Consider the following 15,072-nt stretch of genomic DNA (forward strand, 5'->3'; position numbering starts at 1 on the left):
TGTAGGGCGCCCTCAGCCATCGTCGTCAAACTTGGTCATCATGGCGGACGCACGGGAGAAAGCGATCCAAGATTATCGTAAAAAATTACTCGAACACAAAGAGTTAGATGCTCGTTTGAAAGAAAGTAAGTATGTGAAATGACAGCAGGGTTAATATTGATTGAAGTAAAATAAATCTTGTTAGTAAATTTAAACGAAAAATGTAGTTATTTTGCGTTGAAATATGCCCTTTTTGTAAAAAGTTTGCTGAGTCAGATTGCATTGCCATTGTCTCAATAGAAAAACATGAGCAACACGGCAAGCGGAAAAGGTACTGCATCTATTTCGTAAATTTTGTTTTTCTTTATGAATGCGTGTTGTGTTGTTAGAAATTTTCTGTAATTAATTATTTAAACAGTAATATATATATTAATAGTGTTACACATGTACAATGGTGTATGTATCTCATTACTTCCAGAAAGGGAGCCAAAAATTAATTAATTTGATCGAAATTATTTTGTCAGCAGAAAATCAACCCAGCTATAGTATGACTGCTAAATAGCACAAAATCATTAAATTTGGTACCTTCAGAGGTCTAGTTATCCAAAAATCATGGTAATTCGTCAAAGAATGCAGACGGTTTTGAACAAGCATGGCGTCTCTGCTATTTACCAGACTGTTTCCCGGCCACCCTAATAATAGTCAAAATGGCCAAAGGGGTCAAGGAACCAGATCTACTGAGCGTGCGTCATCTTTGGCAAAGCGCACCGCGGCTGTTGCCTGTCATTCCAAAATGTCTGTGAAGTGCCCGGATGCAATACGCGACCGCGGATGAAGAGCGCACACAAGAGGGCGCGCTTCACTGCAGAGGGCATATATCATGGTTAGACCCTGGTGATACCGTGATCACCCTGCAGTTATAAATGGAAACAGGACAACTCGTACGCGGACCAACTCGTAAGCGAGACAACTCGTACGCGGATTGGTCAACTCGTACGCGGATTGGTCAACTCGTACGCGAGACAACTCGTACGCCAGCCAACTCGTACGCAGGACAACTCGTACGCGGGCCAACTCGTACGCGAACCAACTCGTACGCCAGCCAACTCGTACGCGGACCGAAATTAGCAAATGTAAAGAAATTGAACGATGTTTACGATCGCCAAAAGTTTACCCCAAAACAGACGCCAAAGTTAACGATTTATCACTGTCCGATTGTACATGTATGACTGAATGACTGTGATTGTATCCATATGTATTTTCAACAATTTAAATTCCATAGCAACGATGTACAAGTTCAAAAGTTTCAAAGATAAATTTAAAAAAAAAACATGATCCATTTTCCGACCGATGTGTAGTGCAATGCTGCGGCATGCACTTCCGACTACGCAGCTAGTGTGGAGAATTTGTCAAGACATACAACGATTTTATTTACACATAGCGCGGGGCCACCATAGCAGTGTATTGTTGGAAGTCTACAAATGCAGCGGACATTGTACGATTTAAATTCTCACTACGTGGCATTATCTTGTCGTACAGCGAAAAGAAACAATTCAAGTCCATGCCAGCTACGCAGATACTGAGTGGGGGTCCATTACTTGAGAACGAAGCAGCACAAAACTAAGGAATGGGAGTTGCTGAACAAAATTCGAAGTCCAAACCAACCACCCTGTTGGCGGCTACGGATACGGAGTGGGAACTAGTCCCCTTGAATATGCCCGAACCTACGGTTTCAGTAAAATCCCTTGTGCTACGGCTGCTAGTCTATACTCACGCGTACGAGTTGGCTCGCGTACGAGTTGGCCCGCGTACCAGTTATCCGCGTACGAGTTGCCTCGCATACGAGTTGGTCCGCGTACGAGTTGTCCTGCGTACGAGTTTGTTGCGTACGAGTTTGTTGCGTACGAGTTGGCTCGCGTACGAGTTGACCTGTATTCTTATAAATGTGATGTAGATTCGCAGTAGTGAAAATCGTGTTATGGCTGCCATACTGATAGCCGCCACACGAAGAAGTAGTCCTATTCATTCAGGTTGGTTCTGAAAAAAAATTAATGCATGTTGCCAGTTAGGCCCTACCATTGTGGTTTATTTCAATTATAAAATGCGTTTTATTTGTCTTCACTTAACCTGCGAAACTGTTTGGCAGTAAAACTCATTGTTTCAATGTAGTTTATTTTCTGAATGTAGCAGTTGCATCCTGAGACAGCCCCTAAGACTTATCGTGTATTATGCTTTTTGTTTTTCTCCACAGTGCGTGAGCAATGTAAAGAGCTGACCAAGAATTATGACAAGTCAGAGAACGATTTGAAGGCACTGCAGAGTGTTGGCCAGGTAGGGCTTAATATAGAATACAAATAAGGCCGAATAAAAAAAACAACCATGTTTCTCGTCCGGGTTTTTGAAAAACAGGAGGAAGCGGGGCTTTTAATTTTTTATTTGTTTCAAGATGGCCGCCATTTAAAAATTTCCTGCAATTGTTGGTGTTTCCACTGTTCAGAGACACTTTTTAAATGAAAGATAAGTTGGACAAGAGAACTGAACATATTTACAGTGTCATTTCGACTTGTATTGGTCGACAATTTATTTTCCGATGAATTTGTGGACTTTTTCTGTGTTTTTTTTACTGCATTTTCAAAAATAAAAAAATAATAAAAATCCAGGCGGCCTCCAAAAAGGAAGCGGGCGGGGACGAGAAACATGTTGTTTTTTTTTTACTTCGCCTAACTCAGGCCTACAAATATAGAAAATGCTGAAATTAGTAATTTTGACAGATAAATTGTTACAGGATAAATTACATGTAACAGTCTTTGACACTAGAAAGTTTATACCTAAAATAAAATTCAATAAAATGGATCGTCTGGATGTACACACATCAATACACACCAACATTCTTATCTATTGACGGACCACGTGACGCCAAACTATTGCTATTTGTAGTCATACTACATTTTTGTTGCGTTAGGGATGATATAGTTTGTACATTTTTCCCCCAGATTGTTGGAGAGGTTCTTAAACAACTGACAGAAGAAAAGTGTAAGTGAATACCAACAAACCATTTGCAGAAAAGTTTCAATTCTTTAATCAGTGGAAGAAAACTTCTACAATTAAATGGATTTTTTTGTCATCTGACTGTCTACATCATTGTTTTATTTACATGTGAATGTTAATGAAAAATTATTTCTTGTGACAGTTGTTTAGTAGGCACATGTATTTCTTTTTATTAACCCTAACTGCCCTAAATCGTCCAAAATCCTTTTTGCAAATTGGAGGAATTTGCAGGATTGAGGTTACATAGCAAAAGTGTGTTGCTGATTTCGGAGTACGCACTGTGTCAAGGTCTTGGGCCGGACCTTGTGTTGTTTATGCTCAGCCGTGCATAAATTTAGTCCTTGATTATGCTTGACATCCTCCGCACTGCTCCAGGATGTCACTGCCTCTGCCTCAGCCTATTGACAGTCATAGCCGGAGGATTTTGCAGGATTCAGGCAGTGGTCACCCCTCCATAGACCATATTCAAGAAATAACTGAGGAATTTGCAGGATTGAGGCTATAGATATGCTATTTTCCATGAGGCCAATTGGAGGATTTTGCAGGATTGAGGCTACATCCTAGCAAAAAGGCCTAGGGAGTTAGGGTTAATGATTTTGGTCTATTTTCTCTTCTGTACCCCTTTCAATCATTGATGTGATTCAAAATATTCAAAATGCACAAAACATGCAAAAAAGTTCTCTAGGAATCACATCCCTTTGTTGAGCAGCAAACGTTATTTTCTTTCCCCCTTCTTCCAGTTATCGTGAAGGCCACCAACGGTCCCCGCTATGTCGTGGGATGTCGGCGAGGCATCGACAAGATCAAATTGAAGCAAGGCACGAGGGTAGCCCTGGACATGACGACACTAACAATCATGAGGTCAGAATATAAACATCTACATGTACCCTCTCAAAATCCTAACAACTCAAATTTCTCTTAAACTCTATTTCCTCATTTTTTTATGATAAGAACATAATATATGCAAACTAACCCAAATATGGTCATAGAAAACACCTTTATACTGTATAATTTGCTGCGATGAACACCCCTTTTGCCTCCCAAATTTTGTGTTCAATTATATTGAGCGCTGGCTTCCGAAAGTCACTGTAACAGACGACCATTTTAGCACAAATTCTTTTGGTGGATTCCTAATATCGATGTTTAATCCTAACCCACCTCACTCCTCCAAAATCCTCCTGGCGGTTTTGGAGGATTCTAGAGGATTGATGATGAATGGTGATTGAATCAAATGAGGATTCTGGAGGATTGAGGATGAATGGTGATTGAAGCACATGAGGATTTTGGAGGATTGAGGATGAATGGTGAATGAAGCACAAGAGGATTTTGGAGGATTGAGGATGAATGCATTTTGAGGCAGGACTGTCTGACAATTTTGAAAAATTTAGGCGGAGTTGAAAATTTTTTGAGGATTTAAGAGGATTGAGGATGGTTGTAAGCAACAAGGGCCTAGGGGGTTAGGGTTAACTGTATTCCACAAACCCAGCAACTACATTGTACATGTGGATGTACATGTCATGTATGTTTGATTTTTGTCGCTATTCGTCACCCTCCTTCTCTGCATGGCAAATTAAACAAGGCTAGCCCAACAGTCAAAATCAATCAAGTGACTGTTTTTAACAGTTAAGAGCACCCTGCCTAGAAAATGTAGGATTGACTGGCTGTGACTGTTTATGTAACTTGATACAGCTATGCTTTGACTGTAGGTGATTGATAAGCCATTTGTGCCTACCACTTGTCTGCTTTTGTCTGTTGATAGAATTTGACGAGTCACAGTGCTTACAAGAAATATGATCTTGTAGATAACGAGCCTGTGTATAAAGGCATGGCAGGGGAAAGGGATTGATTTTTGGACTGTCTGTGACTGTTCAGACAGCAAAGTGTTTTCAGGGGTCTCGGGTTGGTATTGTACCATTTCAGTTTGCATACTGCAACAAATGTTGACAATTTGACATATTTGTTTCAAACTTGATTTTTGTATTTTTTTCCCCTCGTATTTCAGATATCTGCCTAGAGAAGTTGATCCGATGGTGTACAACATGTCCCATGAAGATCCAGGCAACATATCCTACTCGGCCATTGGTGGTTTGTCCGAGCAGATCAGAGAACTTAGAGAGGTAAGAATTGGAAAAATCCGGGAAAAATCCGGGAATGTAAAACTGTCATGGAGAGTCTTGGGAAAAGTCATGGAACTTTGTCATTTTACAAAGAGTCATGGAAACTGTATATGTGACCTGTTCTGTCAAAAGCAGATGCTTCTGGGCAGAGGTTGAAATTGAGATAGGGCCAAAAAACGCTGTGGGGATGATTTTTTCGATTTTCAAATTTTTGCATATTTGTAATCCCGAACATGTCTAAAATATACTATAAAAGTTTGAAACCCTAATTTGAACTCTAAATATAGTATTTTTGATGATTTGTTAAGGTAAATCAGTTAAAGAAATTACTGTTTTGTGACATTCGTGGCCATTTTCTCCGTTTTCTACTTTTCGACACAATGAACTTCAAAATAGCATAACTCTGCCCAGGAATGACCAGTTTCAAAAACTAAACCACCTATTAAAAGGAAAAGGAACATTTTTTAACAATATGCAAAAATCTCATTTTTGACCTAATGCCCAAAAAAGTCTGATTTTGACAGAACAGGTCACATATTCCGACAAAAACAAAGTCAGGAAACAGTCATTGAATCCCGCACAACCCGCATATGATGATGGGTAATATTTGGCTATGACAGTCTTCCAGTTTGCATCCAGTGTACTATACTTCTTCTTTATGCATACTAACTCTGTACTTTTTGCATGTTTTATGTGTATGCACTATTGTGATGCTTTTGTGGTGCTCAGTGGTCTTGTGCCAAACTGGAATGCTGACAGGGAGTGGTGTCACTTGCCTCACAGGCCAGTGTGTTGTAAATGGGCTCCTAAGATGCCAAAACCACGTAGTACAGTCGACTCTCGTTATAACAAGGTCAATGGGACTAGCCAAATTACCTCTTTATAACAGGAATGTTGTTATAAAAGGACAGGGAAACAAAGAAACACAAAGAAAACCTGAGATTTGGGACCTCAGAATTTGCTCTTTATAAGCAGAACCTCTTTATAAAAGTGCTCTTTATAATGAGAGTCGACTGTAATTGGTCACAGAAAGCCCTAATTTTGTCCTGCAAAATTCATGGAATTTCATCTTAAGATTTCTGTGAGAACCTTGCTCTTCAAAATCATTCAAAACACACGTGGAGGTTTTGGAGAAGTTTGTCTAGCCACTATTTCTTTACATGGGGCTTGGTGTCTCTAGAAAGTAAATAGAAGGCTCCTATCACAAAATCTCTTGGGACTTTAAGAAGTGATCCTGCCATTCCTCTGGAGTGTGCGTGGAATATGCTAATGTTTGCTGCCAATCTGGTCTGAAACAAAATCAGGGCAGAATCAGTTTTATTGACACCGAGTCATCTTTTCACAAGATATCTTTTGCTCTTCTTTTTTTCAGAACATTGTAAGAAAAGTGTGCACGTTTTGAAATATATGAGTTCTAAGTACTTGGAACTTTTAAATGTGATTCATGCACGTACCCAATTTCCTTTTTCGTGGCCACTCCGTTCTTTTCAGGTCATTGAGCTGCCTCTCTTGAACCCGGAGCTGTTCCAACGAGTGGGCATCACCCCTCCGAAAGGCTGTCTACTGTATGGAGCACCAGGTGGGGATTTAGTGGTTTAACATGTATTTGACTGAATCAACTCTGATCAGTTTGGGGAAAGCAAAATATTGAATAGTTGTGTTTACAGCAACACGTTGTATTTTTTAGAAGTAGAAAAATGTTAGACATGTTCACATAGATGTAAATGTGAAGTGACTTTCTTTTCTCTAGGTACTGGCAAGACACTTCTAGCCAGAGCAGTAGCTAGTCAGCTGGATGCTAATTTCTTAAAGGTGAGAATTTCATCGTTGAGTTTCTCTGTCATTCAGCTCTTGTTCAGAAAGAGTGCCATATGGCAACTGCCAAAGACCAACGATTGTTGTCAAACGTTTTACTCCATGTTTGGCGCACCATGTGTGTGCTCAGCATCCGTTGGCACAACTAGGGGGGGGGGGGGGGGGGGAGGGGGGGATCAGGTGTTTTTTTTTTTTTTTGTCAATTTTTGAATTTTTTTTGTCCCACGATTTGACTGTGGTGATAAATATGTGGCATATTTTCGAGTAGTATAATAGGGGTGTAAATGGCGCAACCAACGTCAGAATAGTCCCCCCCCCCCCCCCCCCTCGAAAAAAAACAAAACATTTTTCTGCGGCCAAACATTTTGGGCAACACTTTTTGAAAATGTCAAAGTTCTTACAAAAAAAATGAACAAATAACTGAGGCCCCCCCCCCCTCCTCAAAAGCTAAATCCTGGGTGCGCTACTGTTCTCAAACTCTCAGTTGTAGTCAGCGGGCGCGCTGTGAAGCATGGTCTCGCAACCGGTTTGAACTTGCATTTATACACTGTTTAAATGGCAGGTCCAAACACCCACATGACTGGCTCTCGACCAAGAGGATTACATATAGCTAAACTGTCCCAAGGTATGAATGCACAATACAACAGTCTTATAACCCTCTCTTTCCGACACCCATTGCCCGCAGGTTGTGTCTAGCGCCATCGTAGACAAATACATCGGTGAGAGTGCCCGACTGATCCGCGAGATGTTTGCCTACGCCAGAGACCACCAGCCCTGCGTCATCTTCATGGATGAGATTGACGCCATCGGAGGACGGCGGTTCTCAGAAGGGACGTCGGCCGACAGGGAAATCCAGAGAACACTTATGGAGGTAAGTTGATCGAAGATGATGTAATTTTGAATTGTTTTGAGTGGTGTTATTATTGGAAACGAATAAAATGTGTGAAAAGCAAATGATCCTATGCCGTTAAGCCTTAACCCTAACCCCCTAGGCCCTTGTTGCTTACAACCATCCTCAATCCTCCAAAATCCTCCAAAATTTTCCAAAATGTTGCAACTCCGCCTAAATTTTTAAAAATTGTCAGACAGTCCTGCCTTAAAATGCATTCATCCTCAATCCTCCAGAATCCTCCTCATCCCAAAACTTTGCACTCGTGTTTAAATGAAGGATAGCCAATGCCAAATCCTTCAATATCATCAGACAGTCCTGCCTCAAAATGCATTCATCCTCAATCCTCCAAAATCCTCTTGTGCTTCAATCACCATTCATCGTCAATCCTCCAAAATCCTCATGTGCTTCAATCACCATTCATCCTCAATCCTCCAGAATCCTCATTTGATTCAATCACCATTCATCCTCAATCCTCTAGAATCCTCCAAAACCGCCAGGAGGATTTTGGAGGAGTGAGGTGGGTTAGGGTTAATAACATTAAATTTAATGTTTTGTTGGATTGGCTGTCATTTTTTTTCCAGTTGTGCAACATCCTCAAACACCTGTCAGATTTTGAGAGATATTCATAGGCACAGCCAGATAACCGTGAGGCTATATATTTGTAATTCCGGTTGAATCCTTCTTAACAAATCAAAAGGATAACTTGGGTTTCTAGTGCACAAGGGGCGAATCAGATTAGTCAATGTTAAAAATTTCGATATTTTTTCGAAATTGTTTTGACCTACCCACCCACCCCAAATTTCGGTTTTTAAATGTTGAATGACTATTCAATGTATCCTATACACTGAAGAACAAAGTAATGCTTCAAATGAAGCAGATATTTTAGGTCAATGCCGTCCCAACTCACGAGTTTTCAATGGCTTTTCCAGGCTTCCAGCATGCAACTTTGTAGTTGAAACAGACGGAAATTGCCAAGCACACAAAACTTTGTACAATGTAATCAGTTTTCTAAGACATTATATTTAAAAACAAAAAAGGGTGATTTCGGCTTCGTTATGATAAGCTTTTGCTGTGTCCAAAAGTGTTCTAGATCTGCGGGATCTGGCCCAAACATAAAAGCGTGATGGCGACCATGTTTATCCCAAAAAAACAAAAAAAACGTGTCAGTGCTGCTCTTGTTAGGATGTATTGGCCTGCGCTCGTTGTACTGAGAAAAAAAAACAATGGAAACCAAATTGTTTTTTCCTTGTATTATTTTGTTTCTATTACTTTAATTGAAAATTGAAATTCGATTTTCAGTTATTTCCTTTGACCCACCCATGCACAATTTCGGGAAAAAAAAGAAATCAAATTTTTTAACATGACTCTTCTGGAATGGCCCCTTAGTAGTTGATGCTCATGACTTTTTTGTCACTATTCAGTGTCAAAATTGTTCATGTTATTGTCATTGATATAAACATTTCCATAAAATGTTCATATTTTTTTTCTTCAGTTGTTGAATCAGATGGACGGCTTTGACACGTTAGGGAAAGTGAAGATCATCATGGCTACTAACAGACCCGACACGTTAGACCCCGCACTGCTTAGACCCGGAAGGCTAGATAGGAAGATAGGTAAGCGCAACAGGTCCATCGCTAATCGTCACTTATCAAAGGGTTCATGAAGTGAAATTTTATTAGAAACATATTTTGTTCAACTTTCTACTCCTCTTAAAGGGAATGTACATCATTGGCTGTTGCTGTAATTTTCAGAAATGAACTATTTGAGGGGTTAGTATAATAGATCAAATATTGTTTAAGTGACATGTTTGAAGTTTTGTGTTTGAAAATGCTTGAAAAACCAAGAAAAACAAAAATTGTTTAAGTAGTCTGGTTCCCTGACTCCACTAAAGATAAAATGGATCAATTTATAGATGTCGGAAAATTGTAAGGTAAGGGAACCAGCCTAGCTGGCCTGCACCCATTCATGAACATGTAACCAATAGCAAACAAAATTTGGACGGAAAAAATTGTAAATTTGGAGCAGTAGTTGCAAAATAGTTAGATTTTTCCAACGGTGGTCGGCCGACCACCGTTGGAAATGTATACAAAAATACCATTTTCTTGAAAATGACTTGACACCAGGTGCCATAATTTTACAGGATGCTTTAGACTGTCATTTACCAACATCCTAGTAGGGTATTTCATACAATCTTGGTAGTTTTATTTTGTGATGTTTGCAAATGTTGTATATTCCCTTTAAATGAATGAAAACTATTTGACATCCCTTTTTGGAAAATGTTATTGAAAAGTGGACTTCTTTAAGCATTTAAAGGGACACTGCGTCCTGAACAGCCCAACTGGGCTAGAAAACGCGCCTTGAACGAAATGATGTTAATCTGAAAGAACTTTTAAAAGTAGGAGATAAACATCCACACAACTATCCTTTCAAAACTGGGCGTTTTTGTGTTCTTCCTGTATTATGCGTGCGACAAGGACTTTCAGGGTCCACTTTTGCGACCCCAAAATGTTGAGCTGTTTGGCTGCTAGTTGTGATTTCATCGGTAAAGTGTTCACCTTTTGCGGACGTGTAAGAAACCATATTTTGTGCATTGGTGATTGGTCACCGCTGTTCATAAGCTCGGTGCTGTATACGTACGTTATAATAGACACACACAACATGTATATCGTACATTGAAAACGACAGGAAAAGCGTATTCGTACTCCGTCATGTCCGATGTAAACAACCAGGGTTTTTTTCGTCTTTTGTCGGGAACGGTAAGACATTAGGTTGGTTTCCTTTCAACTAGATGTTTGAAGTAGTATAAGTATAAAACAATCCAAAACATGAAATTTTTCTGGGATTTCAGGACCTAGTGCCCCTTTAATGCTTTTCTGAACAACTGAAGGCGCTGTTGCTGTGATGTCATTTCAGGAAGACACTGTTCAGTTTAGGAGTTTTCTAAAATTTGCTCGTTAAAAATATTTACGAGAAAAGTTTGCTCATTGGCTTACTGTCATGTACTGACACATCAACGAAAAGAAAATGCACGACGGCAAGATATCCAAAATTCTGGCTACTTTTGGTGCTAAAACAGCTGTAACATTGAGGTTTCTGTCTGAAATGACATCACACATTTGCTCATGAATATGGAATTTTTCTTTAGAATAAAGACCAATAAGGCCTGAAATACCCTAGAAATTGGTAAATGAAAATTTTAAATAAGCTTAAATGGGACACAAAGGTGCACTTCTAAGGACTGCATCAAATGAATTACATTGCATGGGCCCTGTAAGGGTGTATTGTCTGCACTCTTCAACTTATTTTTCCTGACGAATTTACACCTCTTTATGTTTCATTTAACAAGAAAAAATACTGGTTTCTTTTTCTGGCATATGCAACAGTCTAAAAAAAAAAAAATTTTAATCTGCTTTTGCGCAGAAACAGATCTGCGCTGTGAATAGTCTGGTTCCTCCACTATTGATTCTTATAGGGTCTGTAACCAGTCTACCGTGCGAGAGCTCAGTTATTGTCAGGCGGCAAATGTTTTCCAATTTATAAAGTAATTGTTCCATAACCAAGCATGGGCAGCTTGTTTTCATAGTATCATTTAAACGTGAACAACTGTTGTTTTGCTTAAAAAAGTAGTAATTTATAAAGAGTTTGGTTTGGGACTGAATTTGCCTATAGCATAGACAGTACATCTTTAACCCGTTGGAGAAGAGTATTTTTATCCAAATTATTGGTTTTGGTACAGCCAGACGAATAGATCAACTCTTTTATTCTGGTTGTTATTTATTTTGTTATGTGTTTTTTCCTTTAGAAATCCCCCTGCCGAATGAGCAGGCTCGTCTTGATATTTTAAAGATCCACGCGGCGCCCATCACCAAGCATGGAGATATTGGTAAGAGATGAAGCACATTAAGGAAGCACTTTTGGGAAAATGCGTCCATTTATACTCGAAAACGTGTTAACCACGAAATGATATTTATTTGTTGGAAAGATCATTCTAAAGAAGAACATGACGTTGGCAACCATTTCTTAAAACTAAGCTGTTTTCCGTGTAAAAATTGAGCCGTTGGGAGTGCTTGTTGTAATTCCAGTTACACAATATTTCCATTCAAACAGTTGCCTTATACGTGCACGCTTGCTAGTAGCACCATGTGTGAAAGTCTGAAACTAGTGTGGGACCCGATATCACGCAGTGACTTGTGATGTGCATTTTATGAGGTGCCAGTCTTACATTGTATGTTTACAGATTTGCACAAAAATTTGATGGCTTTAAACAAACAAATGTAAAGCATAACATGCAGGATATCCTTTGGTCCACACCTTCGAAAATATGGCTAGCAAACAATATAAAACATGAAAATCCCCAAATGAAAATGTTTACCAAGAACTCTTGTTTAATATCCAATACCTTTCTTTCTTTCTTGATTAACATTGTAATGCCCTTTTTCTTCTCAGACTTTGAAGCAGTTGTCAAGTTATCGGACGGTTTCAATGGCGCAGATCTTAGAAACGTTTGCACAGAGGCGGGTATGTGGACGAAAATCTTTATTTTTCCCCCGTGAATTCTTTTAACAACGTGATCTATTAAGTAATATCTCTGTTTGGAATTGTTTTTGAAATAACAATGCTTTGGGTTGTCTTGTGTTATGCACAAGCTGTCCACAACTTAAGTGTTATTATAAGATGGAATTTTGCGCCGGGTTGATATAAATCAAATTAGGTTTTGCCCTTCACCGACGTTTAAACACTGTATACTCAGTGTGTTACCTCCCGAGTGAAAGTTGGAAGGGCAAAACCTAATTTGATTTATATCACCCCGGCGCAAAATTCCATCTTATAATATGATGTACATCAGATTCGAACCAGCCAACCGATCCCGTTAGCTCGGTGGTCGAGTGGTAAGATATCTGCACTAGAAAGCAGGAGGTCGTGGGTTCGAGTCCCTTCGAGTGATTTTTTCCAACTTTCACTCGGGAGGTAACACACTGAGTATACAGTGTTTAAACGTCGGTGAAGGGCAAAACCTAATTTGACAACTGAAGTGGTGGTATATTTCCAGATACATTCATACTGCTAGAAATTTCATTCAACTCGGTGCAAGAGAAAGAAAACACAGCACTTAATGTGTCAATACTTGGTTGTTTTCATATAGGTATGTTTGCGATCCGTGCTGAGCGAGAGTACGTACTAGACGAGGATTTCATGAAAGCTGTCAGGAAGGTGTCAGAGGGCAAGAAACTGGAGACCAAGCTGGACTACAAGCCAGTCTAATTTACAAACACACCGCCTCGTTCCCCCCCCCCCCCCCCCCACAAAAAAAATGAATAAATAAATAAATGAAACAAAGCTTAAAAGGTGATTGACCAGTCTTCATTTGTTAACAGATATATAAGCTTCGCCACCTTGGTAAAATGAACTCTTTAGTTTTGAAAGGGACTTTAAGTTATTATCGGTGGGATTCTAAATTTCACACAGACAGACAGAACCACAAATATTAATCCTTTATGGAAAGGATTTTTGGGTTTGACTAAGAGGGAACAAATCATCAGGTTCACCGTGAAGTGACGCATTGTCTATGGACTTCACACGATATGTCAGTTTGTGGTGCGACCAGTGAAATATATATTTTGAAAATTGAAAATGTCGGAGTTATAAAGTTACACACATTGTTATTAACCATTTGTGTGTGTGTGTGTGTACCTTGCGACAATAAAGAATTGTTTACATTGTTAACACAGGGGTAATAACTCTTGCAAGACTGGTCAATAACCTTATTATTCCCATTCCTTAAGATTTTTTTTAATATAGTTATGTAAGGCCAAAAAAAAAAAGTCTCCGGTTTCTTGTATGGAGCTTGCCCAAAAAGTGGTGCGGCGACGCGGCTTTTTTTTTTTTTTTTTTACCTGTTTTTTTTTGCTTCAAATGCAAAACCTAAACTTAGTGCAAATATATGGGAGTCCAGAGAGGCCACATAAAGCTTATTCTCGATCATAACCCCATCTAAAAACACGTTAAAATTGTGCAGCAGCAGGATTCCAGTCAAACCAGTGAGTTTGGTGGTTTTGAGACATCATCTTTCATTGAAAAAAAACTTTTTCATTTTGCCGACGCGCATGGCTACGGCGACGCGCGCGCATACCAGAAACCGGAGACTTATTTTTTTTGGCCTAAGGCTTGTCCGTCTCTTGGTTCAAACATGGTAATATAACTCTTTGCATACAGTGAGCCTACGAGTTGCCTGTTGGGCCAATATGTGTCCTGTCGTCACGAAATGAGCATCAATTCAGAAATTGTCATTTGGCAGCACAGTGGGGCCATGGTGGGGCACAGCCAAAATATGGAAGGGTGGTCAATTTTTGTTTTCAGGAGAGCCTTAATCTTTAAGTCCTGTTCAACCTTTGCCAGTTCCTTTTTTAGCAAACGAACATCATTAAAACCTAGTTTCATCCTAGTATTAGTTGACTGTGCATTCACTGTAATACAACAGCGGTATTTGTAAATGCCATATTCATAAACATTACTTATTAATGTTAATCTCAGAAAGCTCTTCTGTAGAAATATATCAATGCTTTATTAAATGTCCGACTTTATGCTCATTTCTTGGTGAATGGACGTATATTGACCCAAATGTCATGGGATGCTACTAAAATTCCATGTAAATATTAAGGCAATGAATTCCATACTTCACAGAGTTTAAGCAGCTCAATTCCAATGCTGAGCATGCCATTTTGTTTGGAGTTGTTTGTGACCGTCCTGTTTTTTTTTTACTGGAAAACAATTTTCTTCCAAGCTAAAAAAAAAATCTTGATGTTGGAACCGAGAGGGCCGGCAATCATTTAAGTTAATGTCGTGTACATGTCTTGTGTATAACTTGGTACAGTTGAAGTCCGAGTCTGATTGAATGTTTCTCAAAATGTGACCAATCCTAAAGAGAGTCCGAAGTTGCTAGAGCTACTCGTGAATTTATAGGCCCATATAGTTTTTTTTTCATACACTGAAAAAAAAAGGAACTGTCACACATATATTTGTTCATTTTTTGTTAGACTTCGCAAAAATGTCTCAAAAATATTGAATATCTCAGCTCGTTTTCTTTTTGATCTTATGTATTAAAGCCTTCTTTTTATTGTACCTTTAGTTTGCTAGACAAAATAAGAGACAGAAATATTGCTCGAGTGTCAATTCATGTCATCCAGCATTTATTATTGGAACCTCAGACAGGAGACACAAAAT

General features: G+C 39.2%; 1 protein-coding gene across 1 annotated transcript; it reads left to right on the forward strand.

Moving 5' to 3' along the window:
• LOC119736900 (26S proteasome regulatory subunit 10B) lies at positions 1-13,625 on the forward strand. Its single transcript, XM_038210926.1, has 12 exons — positions 1-125; positions 2,231-2,310; positions 2,973-3,012; positions 3,768-3,888; positions 5,030-5,144; positions 6,636-6,723; positions 6,895-6,956; positions 7,645-7,830; positions 9,344-9,464; positions 11,654-11,734; positions 12,298-12,369; positions 12,995-13,625. The coding sequence occupies exons 1-12, from the start codon at positions 41-43 to the stop codon at positions 13,111-13,113; spliced, it is 1,170 nt and encodes a 389-aa protein (XP_038066854.1). The 5' UTR covers positions 1-40; the 3' UTR covers positions 13,114-13,625.
• The last annotated feature ends 1,447 nt before the right edge of the window (positions 13,626-15,072 follow it).

The sequence above is a fragment of the Patiria miniata genome, unplaced genomic scaffold (assembly GCF_015706575.1).
Source record: "Patiria miniata isolate m_02_andy unplaced genomic scaffold, ASM1570657v1 HiC_scaffold_10, whole genome shotgun sequence".
Lineage (NCBI taxonomy): Eukaryota > Metazoa > Echinodermata > Asteroidea > Valvatida > Asterinidae > Patiria > Patiria miniata.